The sequence below is a fragment of the Corylus avellana genome, chromosome 11 (assembly GCF_965113065.1).
Source record: "Corylus avellana chromosome 11, dhCorAvel1.hap1.2, whole genome shotgun sequence".
NCBI classification, from domain to species: Eukaryota; Viridiplantae; Streptophyta; class Magnoliopsida; order Fagales; family Betulaceae; genus Corylus; species Corylus avellana.
In genome coordinates this window covers 17284393-17311171 of record NC_142500.1, presented here as the reverse complement: position 1 = coordinate 17311171, position 26779 = coordinate 17284393, and the positions used below count along the sequence as shown (strand labels likewise).

At 35.7% G+C, this 26779-nt stretch overlaps 1 protein-coding gene and 1 pseudogene across 1 annotated transcript; one reads left to right on the top strand and one right to left on the bottom strand.

Moving 5' to 3' along the window:
- Window positions 1-171: 171 nt before the first annotated feature.
- Window positions 172-13020, top strand: LOC132165871 (uncharacterized). Its single transcript, XM_088511741.1, has 15 exons — window positions 172-484; window positions 642-730; window positions 1326-1392; window positions 1504-1616; window positions 2551-2617; window positions 2771-2819; window positions 3051-3136; window positions 3337-3602; window positions 3686-3741; window positions 5183-5268; window positions 8658-8750; window positions 9878-10211; window positions 10548-11086; window positions 12080-12314; window positions 12388-13020. Exons 1-15 carry the CDS (start codon window positions 305-307, stop codon window positions 12651-12653), a joined length of 2526 nt encoding a protein of 841 aa, XP_088367867.1. The 5' UTR covers window positions 172-304; the 3' UTR covers window positions 12654-13020.
- A 9386-nt stretch (window positions 13021-22406) lies between these two features.
- On the bottom strand, window positions 22407-26386 carry LOC148583173 (ras-related protein Rab11A pseudogene; annotated as a pseudogene).
- Between the last annotated feature and the right edge of the window lie 393 nt (window positions 26387-26779).

Genomic DNA, 26779 nt, shown 5'->3' with positions numbered 1-26779 from the left:
TGAGCTTTTTTATCAAAAAAAAAAAAAAAAAAACTAGTTGGGAGTTAATATTTAAATCCTTACACAAGAACCTATTTAAATTGTGAATTGATAACATTATGACTACAAATGGGAGTAAATATGATGTAAAAAAAAAAAATATATTCTAAGTAATCTAAATGGCACACGCAAAAATCTAAGATCCAGCCCAAACTAGAACCCTAACCTAAAACCCAAAACCGCAAGCTTCAAGGTCCGACTCCTACTCCAAAACCCAGTGCCTCGTTTACGACCACAACGCAGTTGTTGCACACAGAATCCGAAAATGGGAGGTAGAGGAAGATCTCGCACTCAGAGAAGGCACTTCAAGCAGAGCAGAGAGAACGTTTGGAAGCGCCCCAAGTCCGACCTTTCCTCCTCCGACAACAACAACAACAACGAAAATGACAAGCCCAATTGGCAGCCCTTCGCCACCCAAAACCTCGCCTTTGAAGAATACTATAAGGTGCTATTACCGTCTATACTTGGATATGCATTTACAAACAGGTTCTGGGCGTTACAACATGTTTTACAATTTGTTTTTTAATTGCGTTCTGGGGATTATGTATTTTTTGGTGGAAATATGAAAGTACTTATTTATTTTTAAATCTTTTGGATGGTAGGAGCAAGGGATAGTGTCCCCAGAAGAGTGGGACTCCTTCATGGAAGTTCTTCGAAAACCATTACCTTCGGCTTTTAGAATCAATTCAAGGTAATGCTAAATTGGTGCCTTTTACGAAACGGTCTTTTGAAGTGGTTCTTCTCAGATAATGGAGAAGTGGGAATTTGCTATATACGTTTGGTTTTGCTCTTATTAAGCATTTGTTCCAGTAGAAAGAATTGAAATTTGGTCGTGCTCTTACAAGCATTTGTTTCAGTTGAAAGAATTGAAATTTGGTTGTGCTCTTACAAGCATTTGTTCCAGTAGAAAGAATTGAAATGTAGAAGAAGGGTGTATGTGAAGTATTCAAAACAAGGCAATATGTGTAAGCAAGCAACATCCTTTCAATGTGGAAGTTTTTTTGTTTGCCTCCCCCTTTAAAAGAAATATGAAATGAAAAAGATCTTATACAACAAAAGAGCGGCTTATGGGTGGTCGGGTATTCCTTTAATGGATTACTGTAGAAGATAAAGTTCCCCATCTGCAAAAGCGTAGATATTAATATCCGCTGTGGATATCGTTTGATAATATTTTTCCTTTTTCCTTGTAATTTTAAATTTTTTTTGGAATCACAATTGATTTCTCAGGATTCTGTTAATATTAATTGAACCTAGGCATATTTTCTGTGCTTTTATTTATTCTACAGTAGCCAGTTTTGTCCAGACATCCGATCACAGTTAGAGAATGACTTTATGAAATCTCTTCAAGATGAGGTGAGTCGCATGATTTAACTTTGTGACTGTAGTGCAGTGATGAAGTTGCCATATCTGCTGGTCATTATTATAATACGCTGTTGTCTTTCTCTTGCATTTTATTCTGTTAAGGTCACTGATGGCGAAGTGGATGCAATTAGACCATTGCCTTGGTACCCTGAGAATCTCGCTTGGCAGTCAAATTTTTCCCGCATGCAGCTAAGGAAGAACCAAACTCTTGAGAGGTAAAGCACATTTTGTGTGATGTTTTCTTTTTTTTTTTTTTAGTGTAACTGGGTGTATATACATGCGTAGATTGGAGGTTGTTGTCAGTTGATTTACTTAGACCATACTTGAAGGATGGAGTTTGATTCCAAAGAAAAAAAAAAAAAATCAGAGGCCTTGTACACAAAGAGTATACAAGAGAGATAACTACATTAAAGGTGTCTAAAATCTAAAAATTTTATACAAAGCACACGGGTCTTGTATGTGCGTGTTTGTATTATCTGATCTGTGTATGTGAAGGAATGTATGCGTATATCTATTTATCTAAAAAAGAAAAAAAGAAAAATAAAGAATGTAATTGTTCATTGGTACATCTGCTAGATGTTTGATTATTAATTATTTAAAATCTGTAGAAATTATTCAGTATGATGTACCACATGTGGAAATTTGAATAATATTAACTGATAGAATGATAGATCAACAGCTTCTAGTGTAAGTTCCTTTTGTTGGGGAACCGTTATTTTTATTTATTTATTTTTGTCTTGGCTATCAGTAAAAAGCTAAATCTTTATCAGAGTGTTTTCTTCCGAACCTATACTCTGTAATCAATTTTTTATTTTTATTTTTATTTTTATAAGTAATTAACCCCAATGGGAATATACCCTCTAATCAATTTAGAAGTTATTGATCAGATTTTATTCTTCTTTTTGAAGAGAAGGTATATTGTCAAAAGATAGACTCTCTTTCCAACCTTGAGGAATAGTACCTGCTCACTTGTTAGCAATTTATTGTTTTTCAGAATTATCTTTCTGGAGTGCTAGTGTAGTATATTTACAATGTGAGCAAGCTGTCCATAAAAATATGAACTGATTTGAGTCATTTAACTAATTATCAATTAGTTGTCATATGTATGTATATTATGTCAGATCTCATTCTGATATATGAATTTCCCAGGTTCCATGAGTTCTTAAAGCTAGAAAATGAAATTGGAAACATCACAAGACAGGAAGCTGTCAGCATGGTAGGTCAACATTCCATACTATCTGTCACTTCTGAGGTTTATGTACTCATTTTGCTATCTGATAGATTTGAATTTTTTTGGGCGTTTTAGTGTACGTAGTTTACTTAATGTTAGTGTTTAAGTACTTGCAGCTAATGATTGCTTGTGGTGCAGGTACCTCCTCTCTTCTTGGATGTACGTCCATATCATTTTGTACTTGACAGTAAGCAACTTATGGTGCATTAAAATTATTATTTTTTAACATTCCTTTTTCTGATACAATTGCATTTTCAAAAATCCTTTTAACCAATGATGTTATTGCTTCTCCTTCATCTTTGTCTTTGCCAAATGGCTGTTTAAGTTTTGGTGAAAAAATAATTGACAACCCATTTGACTTATCAGAATTGGTATATTTACTAAAATATTTTCTTAATGTTTCTTTGCGTTTGCTCAGTGTGTGCTGCACCAGGGTCAAAAACATTCCAACTGCTTGAGATTATACACCGATCAACCAAAGCAGGATCACTGCCTGATGGAATGGTTTGTTTCCTTCTAACTATATCCTGTTTTACACTCTTTACTTCTGATTTTATTTTTGTCTGTTCTGTCCTCTTTTCATTTTCTGTAATGGTATTGGAATTGGTTGTTATCATAATTTTCTTGGGTTACTTGTCTAGATATAATTTGAAATTCCTGTCCTGCTAATCCTGTTTGTGAAATTGATTTCTTGGTTATCTTAGGTTGTGGCAAATGATCTTGATGTCCAAAGATGTAATCTTCTCATCCACCAAACTAAAAGAATGTGTACTGCCAACCTGGTAGTCACAAATCATGAAGCTCAACATTTCCCTGGCTGCCGTTTAAACAGAAATTGCTCTAGTTCTTCTGAAAGAGGAGTAGGATCTCAGCCGAGCATTAGTCAACTTATCTTTGATCGTGTCTTATGTGATGTTCCTTGCAGTGGAGATGGTACCCTTCGCAAGGCTCCTGATATCTGGAGGAAATGGTAGTGCCTTTTCCTTTTCCATCTACTTTCTCTTTTTAATTTCTTGCTTTCAGGATGGATATGATTTTCTTTTCTTAATACAGGAGTGCGGGATTGGGCAATGGCGTCCATGGCCTACAAGTTCAGATAGCTATGCGAGGTATCTTTGATGGAAAGTTCAAAGATTTTGAATTCTCTGTGATTGTATACCCTTCTGCTTTTTAGGAATGTTTAAATTTTCTTTTTTGGCTAATCCAAATTTTAGTCTTTATGAGATTAAGATTCGTATTCACACAAGCTGATTACGCTTCTTAGGTATCCAGAGATTTAGAGAGTTCTTGCTTATTAAGTACGAATTTTACTCATGTTTACTGCTAAGAATCAGAGCTTGAAAAGTTTCAAATTCAGAATGATTGAACCAGCACCGCTCGAATACTGAGTTAACTTGGATGGGTTGAAAGCCTGAACTCCTTTTTTTTTCTCTTAAAAAAAAAAAAAAAATTCGGTTTGAGCCTGAAGCAAGTTTTTATTTCCAATCCTTCTAAATCCAATTGGATCCATTATCATAATGTTTATTATATTAACCCATGATAGTGGCACTTTCTGTGGGGGGGGGGGGGGGGGGGGTGGTTAGGATGGAGGAAGAGAGGATAACCAAAATTCTTTAAGCAAAAAATAATAAATTGATGTTCTTTTTAATTCTTGACGTGGCATGTGCCATGTGGCCATTCCACATGCCACATATACCATTAATGTGCTACCTCATTTCTTCTTTTGCCACTTTAACAATTTTCTCCAATCTGGTGGATGAGAGACTAAATTCCTACCATATAATTGTTTTGAGCACTATGTCAGAATTTTTTTAAATTTCAAGGACGAAATTTGAAATATGTTAAATTTCATGAATCAAGAGTGTAAGCATAACTTATTTTATACTCATGTTTTCCTTGTTCTCTTTTCTTCTTGTAGTTAGGTGTTTTTTTTGTATATTTCTTGTGTATCCGGGTTGCTCATTTCGGTTTTTAATGATATTTCGATACTTATAAAAAAACTTATTTTATACTTATATTTAATTATAATAATATATGTATGTATGTCCAAACCAGTTGGATTGGTCAACCTATGAATCAACTATCTTTCTGATTCGCTATTGATTTGGTTTTTAGATGTTGGTCCTACCTTTGTCTGAAATTTTAACTAAAATACAATTAAAAAAACCTAGATATTGCCCCATGCGAATATTAGTTTATTCTTGAAATGTTGGTATGGGTTTGTATCTGAGGGGAATATGGAAAGAAACAGTTCTCTCATGTGTTTTATTATAGATAAAATCACAGCTTTCTAAAAATGAAAAAGCTCTTCAAGGGCTTGCCACCTTGTATTTAGTACATTACATTACAATGCATGTTTTTGCTTAGACTCAAAAAGATTTTTGATGGTTAATTTACTCTTTAACTGAATCTGTTTATTGTGTTAGATGGAATGTGCAAATCATGTTTTTCAGTTTTTGGTTTTAAGTTTATATACTTAAAGATCTACGTGTGTGTGCTTGCAGTCCAGTGAGGTATACAAAATTTTCAACAATTCTGTTGACTATGCAGGTGTATCTTTGCTTAAAGTTGGTGGGAGAATGGTATACTCAACTTGCTCAATGAATCCAGTAGAGAATGAAGCTGTTGTTGCTGAGGTAAATGTATCAATTGTTTTCTACACCTATGAATCCAGTAAAGAAGGAAGCTTTGGGTTACTCCACTTGCTCAAAGATTTCTGTGCACAAAGACTACCCTACATATCGAGTAACATATGCACTCTTTTACCAGCCTACAGGAAATTATGATGAATTTTTGGTTTTAACTAAGTCTTCTCAATCAAAGAGGGCATTAGGGAAGGTTGAGGAAGTAGGCTAGCAAACTTAAAGGAGTAAACTTCCCCCTTTGGACTAGTTGAATTTTCCAGTCTTAGCATCTTAGCTGCTGCTCAAAGTGTTGCTAGAATGAAGACACCCGATTGGCCTGATATATGTTTGTTGTCTGAACCGCCCTACATTACTTCTAAATCAATGGTCTCCTTAAGAAATCCTACATTGTGCTTCACCAGCTTATTCGTCTCTTAGGGCAATGGGATGTTTATGCTATGTCAACATCTCAAAAGTCCATTTGTCATTGTATCTTCTTTTTATAAAGCAAATCAACTTATGAGGGGTTTGGAAAGTCATTAGGAGGGGTTGGGAGGACTTTTCTAGTCTTACTAGATTTGAGGTGGGGGTTTTGGCTTCGAGGTTAGTTTTTGACATGACCTATGGTGGGGGTGCTGCCCTTAAGGGAGAGTATCTAGAGTTATTTAGCATTGCCTACCTTAGGGATGCTTCTGTGGCAAATATGCAGTTCTCCAATAGGTTTATTAGTGGAACGTTAATTTTATTAGAGCAATGCATGATTGAGAGTTGGAATTCTTTACTTTGTTTTTCAATCAGCTGTACTCCATTAGATTGAGGCAGGATGGTGTAATCAAGCTTTACTACTGGATCCCCTCCAACAGAGGGCGTGTTGAGATTAGCTCGTTATATAATGTCTTAGTCCCCCATGATAGCATCCCTTTCCTTCGGAGGTGTATTTGGCATAGCAAGGCCCCTTTAAGAGTGGCTTTCTTCTCATGGTTGGCTGCTTTAGGTAAGATTCTCACTTTGGATAACTTAAAGATTATTAGTGGGATTGTTATCTCTCATCATTTGTTTGCGGATGACACTTCAATTTTTTTGGGGGCGAACATCACCTCCGTCTTTTGCATTGCTTGTTCTTATGTTTTGAAGTTCTCAGGCTTGAAGATCAATTTGGCTAAGCCAGAGTTGGTTCATGTTGGAACTGTTAATAATATAGAAGGTTTGGCTAGGATCTTGGGTTGAAGGGTCTCTTCTTTGCCTATTAAGTACTTAGGTCTTCCTTTGGGTGCTTCTTTTAAAGCCAATATGTATTTGGGATGGCATTATTGAGAAGGTTGAGCATCGATTGGCTGGTTGGAAGTGGTTGTACTTGTCTAAAAGGGGTAGGATTACCTTAATCAAGAGCACTTTGTCTAATTTGCCTACCTACCTCATGTCTTTGTTTCCTCTCATGGCTAGTATAGCCAATCGAATTGAGAAGTGACAATGGGATTTTTTATGGGGAGGTATAGGTTAGGGCTTGTTTGTGATTGTGTTAGAAAGCTTAGAAAGTACTTTTTTTACCTAAAAAGTTGTGCCAAACAAAAGTTAGCCTTCTTGGTAAAAAATTTCAAAAGTATTTTTTTGACTTTTTACTCTGACTTTTTACTCTAAAAATGGCAAAAAAACACTTTTGACAAATGCTTAAAAAGGAAGCTTTTGTCAACAAAACACTTTTTGACAAAACTTTATTTCTCAAATACAATCCCAAACATGCTCTTAGGAAGTCAAATTCACCTGGTAAATTGGTCCAAGGTGTGTTTTCTGAACTTTGAGGGGCTTTTGGGGTTCGGAATTTGCTCATGTTCAACCGAGCCCTTATGGAGAAGTGGTTACGGCATTACACTTATGAGAGAGAGGCTCTTTGGAGACTAGTAGTGGACATTAAATATGGTAGTTAGTGGGGTGGGTGATGCTCTAAAGAAGTCTTTGGGTCATATGCGGTGGGTCTCTGTAGATTCATTAGGAGGGGTTTGGAGTTCTCTAGATATACTAGATTTAAGGTGGGTGGTCGACGTGTGGTGTGGGGAACAACCCCTTAAGGTAGCGTTTCCAAAGTTTAGCATTGCTTGCCTTAGGGATGCTTCTGTGGCTGATCATCTTCAGTTTTCTAATGGCTTTCTTTAGTGGAAGGTTAATTTTGTTCAAGCGGCACATGATTGGGAGATAGATTTCTTTTTCTCGTTTTTTGAGAAGTTGTGTTCTGTCAATTTGAAACAGGATGGTGTAGACAAGCTTTGTTGGAACCCCTCCAAGAGAGGGTTGTTTGATGTAAGATCATTCTATAATGTCTTAATTCCCCATGACAACATTGCCTTCCTTTGGAGGTGTTGGCAAAGCAAGGCTCCTTTGAGAGTAGCTTTCTTCACTTGGTCAGCCGCTTTAGGTAAGCTTCTCATTTTGGACAACTTAATAAAGTGGAAATCATTGTAGTAGATCGGTGTTGCATGTTAAGAAAAGTGTGGAAACTGTTGACCACCACTTACTCCTTTGCGAGACAGCTAGTGCTTTAAGGTCCTCTATTTTCGAGTTATTCAATTTAGCATGGGTTATGCCTCGTCATGTGAGAGATCTCCTTGCTTGTTTGGTAATCCTTAAAATGAAACTATGTGGAAGAGGATTCCGCTCTATATGATGTGGTGCATTTGGTGAGAAATAAATGAGCTATTAAGACACTGAGAGGACAGTGAGGGAGTTGAAGGCCTTCTTTTTCTTTATCTTTTTCCGGTGGATGGCTGCCTATAATTGTTTTCATACTTCTAGTTTTCATGACTTTTTTGAGCTCTTTTCTTTTTATTCTTTTTATGGTTAGGTGTTTCTCTTGTATGCTTCTTGTGAACTTGGATGGGCCCTTTGGTTTTAATGAATATTGTTTACTTATAAAAAAGGTTTACCATCTTTTGGTAATCTCTTGTGAGCTTGTCTGCTTGTTTCTTCTCCTTTATCATAAAGATGTTGGTTTTGCATGTCACACTATTACTTTGGCAGAAAGTTTTATAAATGGCGGTGGTACCTGAGGAGACCTTCCCTCTTGTTAACTGGGAGTTCTAATTTGTTTTCCTAGACTCGTTGTTGTGTAACTAATAAATTGTTTGCATGTGAATCCTAGGCTTCTAAGTTGTTATTTATAGGTTCTATGCTTTTACCTTGATATAAGTTGCAAAATTGTGTCAATTTCATCTTAATGTATTGGTATTTGATATTATGAAATTGATGTCATCTATAGTAATTGTTGAGATGATGTCCATATTTTTAAAAAGAGTGGATGCCATTTCTTCCCTTAATTATGGAGTCACAGTTATGGCAGATTTTGTTTTACCAACCTGAAGGTTTATTCCCATCTAATCACTTTTGGTCACCATGGCTCATTTCTGCAGATTTTGCGGAAGTGTGGAGATTCTCTTGAACTTGTTGACGTCTCTTGTGAGCTCCCCCAACTTGTTCGCCGGCCAGGTCTTAAAAGTTGGAAGGTTAGTTCTTGGTGTATAGATTTTGGTTTTTCCTTTTTTTTTTTCTTTCTTTTTTCTTTTTAAAAAATTACTCTGGGGTATGTGTGGCCCATCTAAGGCAAGACAAATCCCTATGGCTGCACGCAATCACCTGGAAACGATGTGCATTGTGTTAAGCTAGGGGAATTGAAGCAAAAAAATCTTGGTTTCTGAGCCATCACCATAGCCACTGTTCTTCCCAAGCTGAAGTTGGTTCTTTTTGGCTTATGGTATGGCTATAGCCAAACTTGTATATAAACTGTTTCGATATTACTTGTAGATAAATTGAGAGTATCATCGCCTACACAGAAAACATCAAGTGCTCCTCCTTAAGGAGGAAATTTTAAACAATGATGGTTATTTCATTGTGATTCCCTTGCATATCAGAATGTCAATCTCACACATAAAGTTGAGAGAAAGTGATGTTTGTTACTTATAGGATACTGCTTGAAAATTAATAGATCATCTGAGCAATTGAAGAAATCAAATAATAAGCTAGTAGATGGAAGTGATGGTGCAGTACTGCTTTTGACTATGGTACGCGATGGAAGCTTGCCTTTCCAATTAGATCTCATATTACTGCTTTTTCCTCTTTTATGTTTTGGTCAAAATGCATTTTCTCTTATTAATTAATGGTAGATGGTACCTTCTTATTGGACTTAGTCACTTGGTTTTGTCCATTCTTTTAAATTGCATATTTGAATTGGTGCATCGCAAGCAGTCTGTCCTACCTGGGCCTTTATTTTCTCGACTGGGAAATGTTAATGTTGGTTGCACCAGCAGGTTAATACTGAAGCTATTACTTTAGGCATACTGGTTGTTTATCGCAAAAAAAAAACCTAAAATTTTCAAAATCAATTAACCTTAAGAAATTTCGTATATAGCAAGTGATGTTCCTGTACATGACAATTTCTGGCCTCAAACTTGATCTTTACATCGAATATAGCTTACTCTATCCAAATCAAACGCAACAAATTGCTAACCTTGCCTAATAGCTAGCAGTAGATAAAGATTGTGGTATATTTTGTGGACTTCTTGCATCACTCCTTTAGCTTCCTGCTGGCAGCTTTCAAATATATGTTTGTTCATTCATTCACTTGGACATGCAGGTACGTGACAAGGGCACTTGGTTAGTTTCTTACAAAGATGTCCCCAAGTACCGCAGGAATGTGATTGTTCCCAGCATGTTTCCCTCTGGCAGAAGCTATGTGGAGCCGACTGAGACTAACCATGACATGGAGTTGGGAGAAAAGCATGAGAATGATGGTCATGGAAACTCTGAAGATGGGTTCAAGCCACCAGAGGATCCTGTCGCGCTAGCTGATGAATTGGACGAGGAAGTTTGTAATTTTCCTCTAGAACGTTGCACGAGGATAGTGCCTCATGATCAAAACGGTGGAGCATTTTTTATTGCTGTATTCCACAAACTTTCCCCTCTTCCAGGTAGCTTCAGATATTATCTAAGTCATCGTATTTTTCATGAGAATCCAAGACAGTGAATGTATCAGTTTGGTAAAACTGAAGTGATAGATTGCCTGTGCTAAACATCCATAGAATAAATCCCTTTTTGGGTGTGTTTGTGTCTTTTATGTTTTGTTTTCTTTTTGTGGGAATAAACAGATGACTGGTTGATACCTTCTTGCAAATGCAACTTGTTTATGATATGTTATTTGCAATGAATTTAAATTTATAATTCATTTTGGAGCAATTCTTGTTCTTTATGTGCTGTTTTTGCTTTCCTTATCAGATAGTTGCAATGTAATATTTTTTTGCCTGCAGCCATGCAGGAGAAACCCCATTTTCTGCAAGGAGTTGATGAGCAAAGTGTTAAATCACCGAATCAGGTTATTGAAGATATGAAAGAATTGGAGGTTATATCAGGAGATGGTACAGATGCGAAATTTTTAGAAGCAGCTTCAGAGGCTGATTTAATTGATAATGAACCAGATGGGGCTGCAGTGGAACCTCATATTTGCATTACAGGTGAAGAGCATACTTCAGAGGAAACACAAGCAACTGGTCATAGGGAAACTGATCCCAAGAAAGCTGGAGGTAAAAGAAAGTTGCAGACTCAAGGCAAGTGGAAAGGGGTTGACCCTGTTGTTTTCTTCAAAGATGAAGCCATCATCAATAGCATAAAGACATTCTACGGTATTGATGAATCCTTTGCATTAAATGGGCACCTTGTCACAAGAAATAACGATATTAACCACGTGAAGAGAATATACTATATTTCAAAGTCGGTTAAGGATGTTCTTGAACTGAATTTCTCTGTGGGGCAGCAACTTAAGATAACATCCATTGGCCTGAAGATGTTTGTAAGTATTTCCATTCCAAGATAATTTTCATCATAGGTTTCCCATGTCTTCTCGTCTCTAATATTTGGTTTGGTGGTGTCTATTTGGTGTTTGAATAACTTCCTTATAGCTTAATGATAGACAAGGGACTTATACAGCAAATTGCCATGCATGGCATTAAAGCTCTTTCTTTACTTTACGAAGTTTATCTGATCTGGTATTTATAAATTAAGGCAGTGTTGCCATTGTATGGGCACCTTACATATCAGCTGTGGTTACCCTAAATGCATGTATGACCTCCCTGCCCCCTCATAATGCTCTATACCACATTTTTATTACATAACTATCCTACAATGTTGACATGACAGTCTCAACCATCAGTTGGATTTTATTTTTAATAATGACTAATCCAAGTGTTGGTTTGGACTGCCACATTAGTATTATGGGATAGTTGTGGGATAAAAATATAGTTTCTAACATTATTCAATAAGATACGACTCTTGTCAATTTGTTCTAACGTCAGCATAGCCTAAGTCTAGAAGGCTGTAGTCAAATTGAAATTAAATTTGAAAGTAAAAGCTACCATTTTACAAGTCCCATTATCGTATCAAAGTTAGGTTATAATCATTAACATACAAATAGTTAAAGTTTATGAAAACATACAATTTTAGTCCTAACGAAGAATCAAGGAGGGTGCTTGCTACCTTCTTGTTAAGTTTTCTACTAGGGTTGATATTTGCCTTCACCTGGGTTGGAAGGTTTATGGGTAGAGGATCAGGACAAGAAAAGGAACAAGAAATGAGAGTCTAGTCCTCTGATGCGATACATGTCTGCTAAGTATGGAATGGTTTTCTTTTGCAGTTCCATATTATATCATTTCATCATATTCCTTGTAAGGAGCCTTGCTGTCTCCTGGCCAATCCTAGTTTATTAGGAGAATAAAGTTCCCTGATCACCTGCTATTTTTTAGTGGTTGGAGGTAATCTCTTCCTTTTATCCTTCCCTGAAAAACAGGAACGACAATCATCCCGAGAAGGCAGCTCTGCACCATGTTCATTTCGGATATCTTCAGAAGGATTACCACTGATTCTCCCCTACATCACCAAACAGATCCTCTATGCATCCCCAGTGGACTTCAAGCATCTTCTGCAATATAAAACTATTAAATTTGCAGATTTCGTTGATGCTGAGTTTGGTCAGAAGGCATCAAACCTAATGATGGGTTGCTGTGTGATTGTTTTGAGCAAAGGTATATAGTAACAAGATGTCAAAATGATCAGTGCTCATCTATGTGAGTACCTAACATTTGCCTTTCTCTGCAGGTAACAATGCATTGGATCATCATGCCCAAGTGAACGAGTCAACAATAGCCATTGGATGCTGGAAGGGTAGGGCCAGTTTAACTGTAATGGTCACTGCAATTGACTGCCAAGAACTGCTAGAAAGGCTTCTGATGCGCAAGGAGCCTGAAAACGGCTCTTTGGTGCAGGAAGAGAAATCTGATGTTGAGGCTAACAAAGTACAAGAATCAAATGACATTGAAAAGAATGAGAACGCAGAAAAGATCGAACTTGCAACTTCAAGTTGAATTCACTTCAAAAAATTTATTTCTTTCCATACGCTATAATGGGGGAATCTAGTCTTGGATCTTATCACTAGTATGGCCAGAGTCCCTTTGTCTTGCCATATACCATTTTAGAGGAACTCAGTTCTTGTTATGTGGACTACCATGTGCTAATGTATTCTTTAGAACAAGAAATTATAGATTTTGCTGAAAATTTTGTTCTCTGCATACTTCCAGATATGATATTCATGTATTTATCTCAAATTGTTGGATACCTTGACAGCAGTAGGGGTGAATCACCCCCTCTTAATGGCTGAATGAACTTTTCCGGCATCTTGCTGGTAGAAGGCTTACAGAGATGGCATGAAATATGAAAATTTGTTTAAAAATTGATGGAACACTTAAGGAAGAGTGTTAATTAATTTTGCCTTGATAATCAAGAGGTGCTTTCTCCGGGGCATTCACAAGATATATGGGGAGGGTAAAATTGATACAAAGAGAATGTAAACTTAAATATTCAATACAACAAAGTAGTAACAAGCAATCTGCAACTCAGCTTCATCCTCAGTTCTTTCTCCCATTTCTACGGCCGCTTCAATTCCCAAGTTCTACAGCTGCTGTTGCTAGCTTGACAAAAATTCATATATATGCCTCTTAATTGCCTGAGCCTGACACTTGCACTCAAAAGAACAAACACAAAACCCCCCCTAAAGAAAACAGTGCACTCAAGGCAAACCTCTCATTTTCCAAATCGTACTCCACATAGAAATTCTGCTGCTGAAAATTGCCGAATATGCGAGAGGTGCAGGGGAACCAGACGAAAACTCGAGCACCAGACCCTCTGGGGCGGTTTCGACCACCCCCATTCCAACCACACTGGTTTTTTTTTTTTTTTTTTGGATGAATAAACAACCACACTGTTGAAGAGCCCTGAACCATAAACAGCACAGAAGTTCCATAGTGTTCACAACAACTACATTGAAGGTGCTGCACAACCCAACCAATCCAATTACTAGATGAATCATATTTAATAATTACAGTGGATCTTCTCCGGTGGATCCCGACAGCACCGGCAGATGGATCTTCTCCAACGACAGCGACGGCGGAGTGATGGTGCAGCGGATCTTCTCCGGCGTAAGCTGACGGCTCGGGGATTATCCGGTGGATAGAGAGAGAGAGTGACGGCGCAGTGATTCTCCGGTGGATAGAGAGAGAGTCCGGCGATACAGAGAGAGAGAGAGAGAGAGAGAGAGAGAGAGAGTTTTTAATATATATTTTTAAAATTTAAATATATTTAATTGTTTTTTTTTAAAAAAAAATTGTAAGAGTATTTTTTGTATATAAATAATTTTGTCATTTTACTATCATTAGAAGATACATTGTCACTGTTTTGGTAATTCGATGGTAAATTATCACAATTAATAGTTTAAGAAGAGATTACTATTAAATTAATAGTTTGAGGGATTAAGAGGACTTTACTCTTAATAGTAATATTTTATTATTAGCCACTACTAACACAAATTACACACGAAAAATCCAGCGGGCATTCGTGTCATTTTTATAAACCCATCGGCTTCTCTTCGGCTTTTCAAATATATATAGAAAAGGAAAAGGAAAGGAAAGGAAAAGGAAAATCGAGTCATTTTCATCGTTTCAAGAGATCATCTAGAGAGAGATAAAGAGAAAGGAGTTGGCGTCTTTTCCCCTCCGCGAAGCTTAAAACACGCAGTGGCTAGCAGATATAATCCACCTTCAACAATCCATTTCTTTTTCTTCGCAAAGCATGATAATATATATATATATATATATATATATATATAGCCAAAGCAAAGTACAATATATATCATATATATATGTAAAGCCAGAGAATTGAAAGGAAGCTTCAATTGAAGGTGGTGGCATTGTTATAAATATATATTTACAACAATGCCACCACCTTTTTATATATAAGTCCAACCTCTTTGTAAAACACAAGCAGCACGTACACTAGCTAGCAATACATAGGTCACTGAAAAATGAGTATTTTCACACTTCTGTGGCAACGTTTTCAGAAATTTCTTCCCCAGCCACAGCCACCACAAGACGAAGAAGCAGTCGCTCAGGCACTTGATCTGGAAGTGGTGCATAACAGCATGGTGAACTTTTGCTTAGCATCGGCAACTGCAATAGCTGTGTCACATGCCCAAGTTCACTCTAAATACTCTCCGACCTTCCATGTGCTCTCTTTCGAATCATATTATGCTTTGCTTCTTTCTTTGTCAGCAAATTCATGAAGCCCAAGTTTCCTATAAAAGCCCCAGTCCTCGAAGGAGTTGGCGTCTTCTTCCAACTAACAGCCTTTTTTACTGACATTACAATTCCATTTTCTATGTGCCTCCAAATTATTACTTGGGTGGTCTATTCCTTCCTGCCGATTTTAGTTTTCACTCTCTTCTAACTATAATATTACTTGTTTACTAGTTATGGGAATGTCCCACGTATTTCAATTTTGGCCTTCTTTAGTTTTTCCTTTTAACCGGGTTGGCTTGCGAGTCTCATAGGTCATCGGGTTGGATCGAAAATGGGGTGGAGCAAATTGGGTTTTGGAGTCGTGAGTCGGATTGTCATGTCCGATTCCCTAAGAGTTGCTGTACGTTTAGCCTGTTTAGGCAAAACGATGTAATTGTTTTTGAGTTATTGTTAAATATTTTATTAGAAAAATAAAAAAATAAAAAATATTTAGCAAAGTGAGCCATTATGTTTTGTTATGTTCTACAAATTTGTTTTATGTTTTAACGAATAGAATCATGTTAAAAGCCGCTTAAAAAAAAAAACTGTCCAAAAGAAAAATAAGCCGATAACCTGTTAAAAGTCTTTCCCTTTTCCCCTCCCCCCATCTATTACAAAGAAAAAAAAATGGTATCCAAAATTTCCAAATATTACGGCAAATTATTAATCCTCCGACTACTTTGCATCTCCCAAGTAGAAGTATCAAAAAATTTTGTATAGCTCGACAGCTGTACGGGTGAATCACCCCCACTGTATGGCTGGATGAGCTTTTCCGGCATCTTGCTGGCAAAAGGCTTACAGATCGAGATGGCATGAAATATGGAAATTTGTTTAAAAAATTGATGGAACACTTATGGAAGAGTGTTAATTTTTTTTTGGTTTTATTGGTTTTTTGATGTTGTTGTTGTTGTTTTTTTTTTTTTGTTGTTACATATTAGTTTACACATTTTTTTATCTGACGTGTCACCCAAAAACACAAGTACCAGTCCACGTGTTGCCTCCAAAACTACATGTACCAGTCCACATTGGGTTACGTGTAGCTCCGTCGAAAAAACTAACAGAATCGTGACTGAAGTACTAAGTGGGTTTATTTACGTACCATAGGTACCATTTGTAATATTTTTAAAAACCGAGGTGGCTATTTGATTCTAACGAAAAGCACAGGTACTAAAAAAGCATTTAACTCTTACTTTTTTTAAGTGGCTTTTAACCGGTTCTATTCATTTGAATGCCTTCTTTCTCTTTGTGCATGCATGTAAAAAATAAAATAAAAATAAAAACAAACTTCTATTCGTTAAAACATAAAACAAATTTGTTGAACATGACATAATGGCTCACTTTGCTAAGTTTTTTATTAACTCAAAAACAAATTACATTGTTTTGTCTAAACAGGGTAAACAAGCAACTCTTAAAGCACTAGCAATAGACACCCTATAACCCATTCATTTCCTTATAATATAGGAATTTTTTTAAAAAAAACCACAAAAAGTCACATGTAGCGGCTTTCCTAAACATTGAGAATGAGCACTAATAGCAGATGCCCTATATGTCATTCCTTTCCTTATGTTTAGGAAAAATTTCAAAAAACCACAAAAACCTACTCACATCAAATTCCATACATTTAACCAACTTTCAAGGGTTAGCATTCCTAGCAGCTTTCTTGTCATTTTCCTTAAATTTAAGAATCAAAACTACTTTTTACTTTCCTATCTACAAAGACTACATACACTCTACAATTGCTTCTCTTTATCATTCTCTATACTAATTAAATATCATTTCTTTACTTTTTCTTTTTATTTATTTAGTTCTTTATTTTTCTACCTTTTTAATGATTCAGGAGAGAGAATGAGTTTTTTTATTTTTTTATTTTAATAAGCACAATAATTGTTACAGTGCAACCCTATACATTGGGTTGCATTGTAGTGATCCTAATGTTTGATATATGGACTCTGCTGTGGGTGGCTTTTGTAACTTTTTTGACATTTTTCCTAAACTTAGGGAAGAGACCCACATATAGGGGAGCTGCTGTGAATGCTCTCAGTGTTTCCCTATACATTATTTAAAGGGTTAAATACATTTTCAGTACCTGTGTTTTACACCAAAATCAAATAGTCACCTCGGTTTTTAAAAATGTCACAAACGGTACCTAAAGTAAACAAATAAACTCACTTAGTACTTCTGTCACGATTCTGCTAGATTTTTTTACGGTGCTCCATGTATGCCTTACACATGGACTAGTACTTGTGTTTTCAATGCAACACATGGACTGGTACCTGTGTTTTCAGTGCCACGCCAGATTAAAAAAAATAATAAAATAATAAAATAGGGTTAAATGTCTTTCCAGTATTATGCTAAAATCAAATAGCTACCTTGGTTTTCAAAAATGTCAAAAATGGTACCTAAAGTAAACAGATAAACCCACTTGGTACTTCCGTCACGATTCTGTTAGATTTTTTGACGGAGCTCCACGTAAACCTTACACATGGACTGGTACCTATATTTTCAATGCAACACGTGGACTGTTACCAGTGTTTTCAATGCCATGTCAGATTAAAAAATTAATAAAATAAGGAAAATGATAAAGGTACAACTTAAACCCAACTTTGGCCCAACTTTTCTCTTAAATTTAAATTATAAAAAAAAAAAAAAAAAAAAAAAAAAAAAAAACTGCATGTGGAGGAGAGAGAGCCTTAAACTAGAGAGAAAGAGAAATTTAGTCTAGAAGTTGGACCAAAGTTGGATTTAAGTTGTGGCTATATCATATCTCATAAAATAATATGTAACCAAAAAAAAAAAAATCTAAAGAGTTTCAAGGTGGCTAGCCACTCCATTTTGGCCATAAGGGGTGGTTGACCACCCTCATTTTAACTAGGGGTGGCTCAATGGCCAGCCAGGGGGTGGTCGAACCACCCCCAAGGGCCACGGGGGTGGTTTGCTTGGGGGTGGCCGAGCCACCCCTAACTAAAATGGGGGTGGCCGAGCCACCCCTAACTAAAATGCGGGTGGCCGACCACCCCCTATGGCCAAAATGGGGTGGCTAGCTACCCCAAAACTCTTTATATATATACAGTGGCGGAGCCACATGTAAGCCAGAGGTGGCCACGGCCCCTACAAGAAATATTAAAAAAAAAAATTATTGCTGGTCTGCTCCATCCTCCATGGCCCCCACGAGTTACTAAAAAAAAAAAAATTGTTTCTTTTCCCTCTTTCTCACGCACTCGCAGCCACACTTCCTCTGAGTTCTCTCCCTTTCTCTTTTCCGTCTCTCTCCCTCAGTCCCTCTGGCTCTGAAACGCTCTCTCTCTCAGAGTCAGACAGACGCAGTCACGTAGAGACGCTCCAACTCCAACTCCAAGCCATAATCATTGATAAATAATAAATTGCATTTGTAACTTATAAGAGTGAAGGTCCGAAGATCAGATATCATGTGGGTTTTACATCCTTTGTTCTCTTAAAAAGTAGAATTGATTTAGAGTTAATTTTATGCATTAAATCTTGATTTTTTTTTTTTTTTTTTTTCTCCTTGATGAAAGAAGAGCACCCAAAAATTGTTTATAATTTAAATGAGTGTCATACTGTTATGTCTTTGTAGGGCAGCAATGGAAGTCAGGAACTGATTACATTTGTGTGAATTACCAACTTTTTAGTGTGAAAAAAAATTTTAGGATGCAAAAAAAACATTTTAGGACGCGGAAAATTTTTTTTACGGCCCCTACATTGTGAAACATCTAGCTCCGCCACTATATATATATATATATATATATATATATATATATATATATATATATATATATATTTTGATTGTTGTGGCATTGAAAACATAGGTTCCAGTCCACGTGTCGCATTGAAAACACAGGTACCAGTCCACGTGTAAGGCGTCTGTGGAACTCCATCATTTAACCCATATTTTAATATAAACATTTCTTTTCTCTCTCCTCTGTCATCTTTTTGTTTTTAATTGAGAATTGTGTTGGAATTTTGTGAAAAATATGAGGGTAGGTAGGAAACTTGTATTTTGTAAAAAAATCATATTTTAATAGTATAGAAAAATGTAGGAGAAACTATTATATTTTCATAGGAAAGTAAAAAGTAGTTTTATTTTTTAAACTTAGGGAAAATCAAAATGAAGCTGCTACTAGTGCTACAATGTTACCCAATATGTAGGGAACCAAAAGAGTTTTCATATTCATTATTTTAATATAAATATTTCTCTTTTCTCTCTCATCTTTCATCTTTTTGCCTTTTAATGGGAATTGTGTTGGAATTTTGTGAAAAAATAGAGGATAGGAATAAAACTTGTATTTTGTAAAGAAATAATATTGTAATGGTATAAGGAAAAGTAATGGAAGCCATTGTGTAATGTATTTGGATAAGGAAGCAAAAATTAGTTTTGTTCTCTAAACTTAGGAAAAATCAAATGGAATCTGCTGTTAGTGCTCTTAGGAAATTTAGACGTGAAAATCAAACTCACGACTCCAAAACCCAATGCCTCAACTCAATCTGCCCCAGCCCATTTTCAATCCAACTGGATGACCTATGAAACCCGTGGGTCAACCCTGTTAAAAATCATATTTTCTTATTTTAGCTATTCACTTTTTTAAAGTATTTAAGTAGTTTTACTATTTTAACTATAAAATTTACTATTTCATTTAAATATTATTTTTTTAAAAATTTATTTATTTTTAATTTTTTTCAAAAAATAAGAAAGAAAAGAGAAAGTTTTTAATAGTTTTTATTCATTTAGGTCATGAGTGTATTAGTGCGAGGCTGCGGCCCGCCGACAAACATTCACGTTGAAAGCCCGTGTCTCTCGGGGTCTTGGTCCAAGTTAGGGTCTCACAAACTCTCTTTACAGTTTTATTATTTCCCTAATTAACCCTCTGTTTACTCGATCTCTCTAAAATTAATTGCTCTCTGCCAAATAACAATAACAGTTATCTTTTATTTGATGTCCCAAAGTTTGAAAATTCTTACAAAAACATTTATCTTTTATTTGATATCGCCGGCAAATGGCAATGATACGAAGTTTTGTTTTCTTAGTCTGACACTCTGATGTCCTTGTAGGAACACACATGATAAATATTTGCAAGTGTCACATCGGCCATGGCATTGTTGTAAATATGTACACATTACATATTTACAACAATGCCATGGCGAATGTGACAGACCTGCAAATGTATATATCATCATGGCATTGTTGTAAATATTAAACATGCTTACATATTTACAACAATGCCATGACGAATGTGACAGACCTGTCAAATATATATATCATTATGGCATTGTTGTAAATATGTAATATTTTACATGTAAACATGTTTGCACATTTACAGCAATGCCATAGCGGACATGACAGACCTAACAAAAATATATCATCATGGCAATGTTGTAAATATGTAAAGATGTTTACGTCGTCTCTGACTCAAATCCGCCATGGCATTGTTGTAAATATTTACAGCAAGCGCATGTGACAACCTCATGTGTTTATCTTTACATATTTACAACATTGCCACGCATGTGACAACCTCATGTGTTTATCTTTACATATTTACAACATTGCCATGATGATATATAAATAATATATTTGTCATGTCCGCTATGGCATTGTTGTAAATAAGTTTTTTTTTATATATTTACAACAATACCACACCTGTGTATGTATATATATAAAAGCAGTAGAGGCCAACCCCTTTGTAAAACACAAGCAGCACACTCGCAAATACCCACATAGGTCATTGAAAAATGAGTATTTTCACACTTTTGTGGCAACTTTTTCAGAAATTTCTTCCCCAGCCACAGCCACCTCAAGACGTAGAAGCAGGCGCCGAGCCATTTGATTTGGAAGTGGTGCATAACAACATGGAGAACTTTTGCTTAGCATCGGCAACTGCAATAGCTCTCACGTACGCCCAAGTTCACTCCAAATTCTCTCCAACCTTCTACGTGCTCTCTTTTGAATACGTATTATCCTTTGCTTCCTTCTTCGTCAGTAAATTCATGAAGCCCAAGTTTCTTGTGATAGCCCGAGTCCTCGAAGGAGTTGGCGTCTTTTTTGCAGTGACAGCTTTCTTCACAGCCATTACAATTCCATTTCCTCTGTGCCTCCAAATTATTACTTGGCTGGTCTATGCAATTTCATTCATGGCGGTTTTAGTTTCCACTTTCCTCTAATTATAATATTGCTACTTTATTGCTTATGGGAATGTCCCACCTATTTCAAGTTCTACTCTTGCCATTTTACTAGGTTGACCTGCAGGTCTCATAGGTCATCGGGTTTGGATCGAAAATGGGCTGGGCAGATCTTATTGAGGCGTTGGGTTTTGGAGTCGTGAGTCGGATTTTCATGTCCGATTCCCTAAATGTTGCTGTTTAGGCAAAACTATGTAATTTGTTTTTGAGTTATTGTTAAATATTTTGGGAAACTTCACTTTAGACTTTTGAACTATCGCGCGTTTTGAGAAGACCTTCTTAAATTTCAAAAACTCTCAATTTAACCTCATGAACTTTTAATTTGATTCAATTGACCCACATCCTTCAGATTTTAAATGTTAAAAGTGATAAAATAACGTTTACATCCCTCGATTTTTTATAAAATTTCAAATTCACCCTTAATTTCAAATTAAAAATAAAACGAAAATTGAAGGGTAATTTGGTCTTTTTAGGCATTTCCGTTAAAAGTTAACGACTAAATCTAACGAATGGGGTAAATTAATTGAAATTGAAAGTTCATGAGTGTAAATTGAGAGTTTTTAAATATTTTTATTTAAAAACGAGCGGTAGTTCAAGGGTTTAAAGTGAAGTTTCTCCTAAATATTTTTATTTAAAAAATAAAAATTTTTAGCAAAGTGAGCCATTATGTTACGTTCAACAAATTTGTTTTATGTTTTAACGAATAAAATCCTGTTAAAAGCCACTTAAAAAAGAAAAACAAGCCTTTTAAACCGTCTTCCCCTTTTCCCCTTCCCCCCATCGATTAAAAAAAAAATAGTCTGTTCAAAGTATCCAAAATTTCCAAAATTCACTATTTTGCATCTTCCAACTGGATGTATCTCAAAATTTTGGATAGCTTGACAGCAGTAGGGGTGAATGGCTGAAAGAGCTTTTCCGTCATCTTGCTGGCAGAAGGCTTACAGAGATGGCATGAAAAATGGAAATTTGTTTAAAAAATTGATGGAACACTTGTGGATGAGTGTTCATTAATTTTGCCTTAATAATCAAGAGGTGCTTTCTCCGGGGCATTCAAAAGATTTATGGGGAGGGTGAAATTGATACAAAGAGAATGTAAACTTAAATTTTCAATACAACAAATTAGTAACAAGCAATCTGCAACTCAGCTTCATCCTTAGTTCTTTCTCCCATTTCCTAACATGTAAGCAATCAGCTGCTCGTGCAAAAACTACACTGAAGAAATGTAAAATATACAAAGGAAATACACCACACCCCTCAAAAACTTGCTTAGAGAAACGTAGAACTAAGATTCCCATTTTCTGAAACCTCAATTCAATTAAATCATGATCTACAGCACATGCTGCTCTTGGTTGGGATCACTTGTGCAGGACCTGGGACAAGGATCTTCCTGCCAGCCAAAGAAGGGTTCCCATTACCTTGATTTTCATCCGCAACTAGGTTCTTCTTGTTGACAATGTTGAAGATCTCTGTCAACACAGTCAAGAAGGCAGTTTCAACATTAGTCGCTTGCAAGTTGCAATGCCGAAGTCTCCAAGAAAAACAGTCCTTCCTTTTGAGCAAATTCTTTGGCATCCTCAGTGGGGACTGCCCGCTGATCCTCGAGATCGCTTTTGTTACCAATTGTATGATGACAATGTTCTTGTTGGCATGGCTACGCAGCTCTTTCAGCCAACGAGGTATGTGATCAAAGGTCTGGCGTTTTCTAATGTCGTAAACCAGCATTGCCCCAACAGCACCCCTGTAATATGCACTTGTAACTGCTCTGTACCTGCTCGATCCAAAAGAAAAATGCAGAACACCATAACTTGCCTAGGCCATGGTCCAGGTCCAACCAAGCTAAGAAACGAGCCACTTTCTAATTAATAAGCTTCAACTCAAATAGATGGAGAAAATTTCATGGGCTGTGCTTGGCTGATCGAATTCATTCTGGAGCAAAACAACTGAAGTGATAATTAAAGATGTAGCAACAACGTCAACAATGGTGGCTGCCCATGTGCTGCACAAAACCTTTCGAGAGAAGCAAATGCTTTGCAAAATCTGCAAAGGGTGGTGGCTGGGACCCTCCACCAAAAAGAGCCAATAACCAACGGAAACTATATTGTAAATATTGAGAATAAAATGGAAAGATCCTATATTACAGTTGGAAGATGCAAAGTGGTCGGATGGGGAGAATTGTTACATCTTAAAAGTTTAAGCTGAATTTAATAATTTAATAAATATTTTAATATTACTATCCTTGTTGAATTCAAGACTTTTAGTTCTGATATCATGTTAAATTATTACTAATCTTAAAAGTTTAAGTTGATATAAAGAGATAAATTTAATTATTTAATTAATACTTCAATAGAAAAGAAAAAAGGAAAATACTTTTAACAAGCTTATTTTACTTTTTTTAACGGGTTCTATTTGTTTGAATTAATCCCTTTTGTCGCTTTGTGCATACATGTGAAGAAAAAAGAAAGAAAGGCTTTTATTCGTTAAAACATAAAACAAATTTGATGAACATAACATAATGGCTCACTTTGCTAAATTTTTTATTAACTCAAAACAAATTACATTGTTTTGCCTAAACATGGTAGACAAGCAACTTTTAGAGCACTAGCAACAGACACTCTATAATCCATTTACTTCCCTATATATAGGGAAAATTAAAAAAATAACAAAAAAATAAACAAACAAACCACAAAAATTCACCTGCAACAGCTTTCCTAAACATTGAGAATGTTACTGTGCTACCCAATGTGTAGAGAACCAAAAGAGCTTCCCTATACATTATTTTAATATAAATATTTCTCTTTCCCCTCTCCTATTTCATCTTTTTGCCTTTTATTGGAGATTGTGTTGGGATTTTGTAAAAAATTGGAGGGTAGATATGAAACTTGTATTTTGTAAAGAAATAATATTTTAATGGTATAAAGAAATGTAAGGGTAACTATTGTGAAGTATATTTTGATAGAAAAGCAAAAAGTAGTTTTGTTTCCTAAACTTTGGGAAAATCAAAGAAAAGCTGCTGCTTATGGTATAAGGAAATGTAAGGAAAACTATTTTGAAGTATATTTGGTTAGAAAAGCAAAAAGTAGTTTTGTTCCTTAAACTTAAGGAAAATCAAAGGGAAGCTAGTGCTCTTAGGGAATTGGACATGAAAATCTGACTCATGACTCCAAAACCCAATGCCTCAACTCGATCTGCCCCAACCCATTTTCAATCCAACCCGATACCTATGAAACCCACGGGTCAACCCGGTTAAAAATCACATTTTCCTATTTTAGTTATTCACTTTTTTAAAGCATCTTAAGTAGTTTTAATTACCATTTTAACTATCAAATTTACTATTTTATTTAAATATATATATATATTTTTTCAAAAATTTCTTTATTTTTTTCAAAAAATAAAGAAGAAGAGAGAAACATATTCGTAGGTCGTATTAGCTAGTGCGAGGCTTCGGTGCATGCATGTTTAATTGAGCAATGACTTTCCAGAATCCACATTCAGTACTAATTAAGCACGTTTCATTCTAGCCCCACTTGAATATTTTTTTCTCCAATGATCAGAAGAAGTACCATTTCAAATCCCGGCTTCCTAAAAAGATTTATCTGATGAAGGAAAAAATGTATTTTAGACTTTTAGTAAGAAGAATACAGGAAAAAGCACAATAAACTAATCACGTTAACATGTACCTGGAAGATACCAATGGGGAAATTTGTATATATCAACCTCTGGAATCGGAGCCTTTTACCCTTGACTTTCCTCTTTAGATAATTAATACCAACAAAAAGAAAAATAAAATAAAATCGAAGCCCAGGCAGGAGGCAGCAGCGATCTTTCCCCTCTGTACCTTAACCACCAACAACTAACGAGTGTCACAATTCGGTTCTTACTTTTTTAAGTGGCTTTTAATAAGCTTTTATTAATTCGAATTCCTTTTTTTTTTTTTTTTAATGGGAATGTTGTCCGATTTCATTAAAAAACTATGAGGTTAAAAAAAAAATATAGATACAATCAGAAAATTCTTACAATCAAGTATTATCTATGACTTTAGATTCTGCTAGCCTATGTATAATTATAGTTATGAAAAAAAATATGCTCAAAGCAGATTAGATCTAAGACATGGGTAGCCCAAATTTTCAAACTTTATTTTCCGGCTGTAAGAGATAATCCCCACACCGATTTACTCCTCCTCGGCCTAAAAGGTTAGGAAAACAACTCACATCCTCGACCCAAAGACCGCGACAAAAAAAAAAAAAAAACAAAACAAAACAAAAAAAAACAAAACAAAACAAAATTTTCAATACAAGCAGCTGCGGAAAAGCACGATATCATAGACATGCATTGATAGGTGAAGACGAGTAGATTTGAATTTGAAAAACTAGATCTATATCGACAAACTAGATCTAAAACAAAAACGCCAAAAACGGAGTCCGAAATAGACTACAAAAAGACACCGAACACTATTATCAGGAAAATATGGAAATTTTGGAATAACAATGGTCGAATTGAAAAAAAATTGCAAGTTTGGAGGGGTGCATTGCAAAAATTAAAACATATGAGGTTGAATTTAAATTTGCCCCAAACTTTGGGGGGGTAAAGTGTACTTTTCCCATGAAAATTTGTTTAAAAAATTGATGGAACACTGGTAGAAGAGTGTCAATTCATTTTTTCTTGATTGTCAAGAGGTTCTGTCTCCGGGGCATTCAAAGATTTATGGGGAGGGTGAAATTGATATTGCAAAGAGAACGTAAACTTAAATTTTTCAATACAACAAATTAGTAACAAACAATCTCCAACTCAGCTTCATCCTTAGTTCTTTCTCCCATTTCCTAACATGCAATTAATCAGCCGCTCGTGCAAAACTACACTGAAGCAATGTAAAATATACAAAGGAAATACACCACACCCCTCAAAAAATTGCTTCGAGAAACATAGAACCAAGATTCCCATTTTCTGAAACCTCAGTTCAATCAAATCATGATCTACAGCAGATGCTGCTCTTGGTTGGGATCACTTGTGTAGGACCTGGGACAAGGATCTTCTTGCCAGCCAAAGAAGGGTTCCCATTACCTTGATTTTCATCCGCAACTAGGTTCTTCTTGTTGACAAAGTTGAAGATCTCTGTCAACACAGTCAAGAAGGCAGTTTCAACATTAGTCCCTTGCAAGTTGTAATGCCGAAGTCTCCAAGAAAAACAGTCCTTCCTTTTGAGCAAATTCTTTGGCGTCCTCAGTGGGGACTGCCCACTGATCCTTGAGATAGCTTTTGTTACCAATCAGTATAATGACAACGTTCTTGTCGCCTGTCGGCATGGCTACGCATCTGAATTTAATAATTTAATTAATATTTTAATATTATTGTTCTCATCGAATTCAAGACTTTTAGTTCGGATACGATATTAAATTATTACTAATTCTAAAAATTTAAATTGATATAAAGAAATAAATTTAATAACTTAATTAATACTTTAATGAAAAGGAAAAAAGGAAAAGACTTTTAACAAGCTTGTTTTACTATTTTAAGTGGCTTTTAACAAGTTCTATTCGTTTGAATCTCTTCTTTCTTTTTGTGTATACATGTAAAAAAACAAAAAAACAAGCTTCTATTTGTTAAAACATAAAACAAGTTTGTTGAACATAACATAATGCAGACTAACTTTGCTAAATTTTTTATTAACTCAAAAGCAAATTACGTTGTTTTGCCTA

Excerpts from the sequence above, each read along its gene's own strand:
- LOC132165871 (XM_088511741.1), top strand. The coding sequence starts at position 305 with ATGGGAGGTAGAGGAAGATCTCGCACTCAGAGAAGGCACTTCAAGCAG. Across the intron at positions 3,742-5,182 it reads AGTTCAGATAGCTATGCGAG|GTGTATCTTTGCTTAAAGTT; the intron begins GTATCTTTGATG and ends TTGACTATGCAG. Across the intron at positions 11,087-12,079 it reads CCATTGGCCTGAAGATGTTT|GAACGACAATCATCCCGAGA; the intron begins GTAAGTATTTCC and ends CCTGAAAAACAG.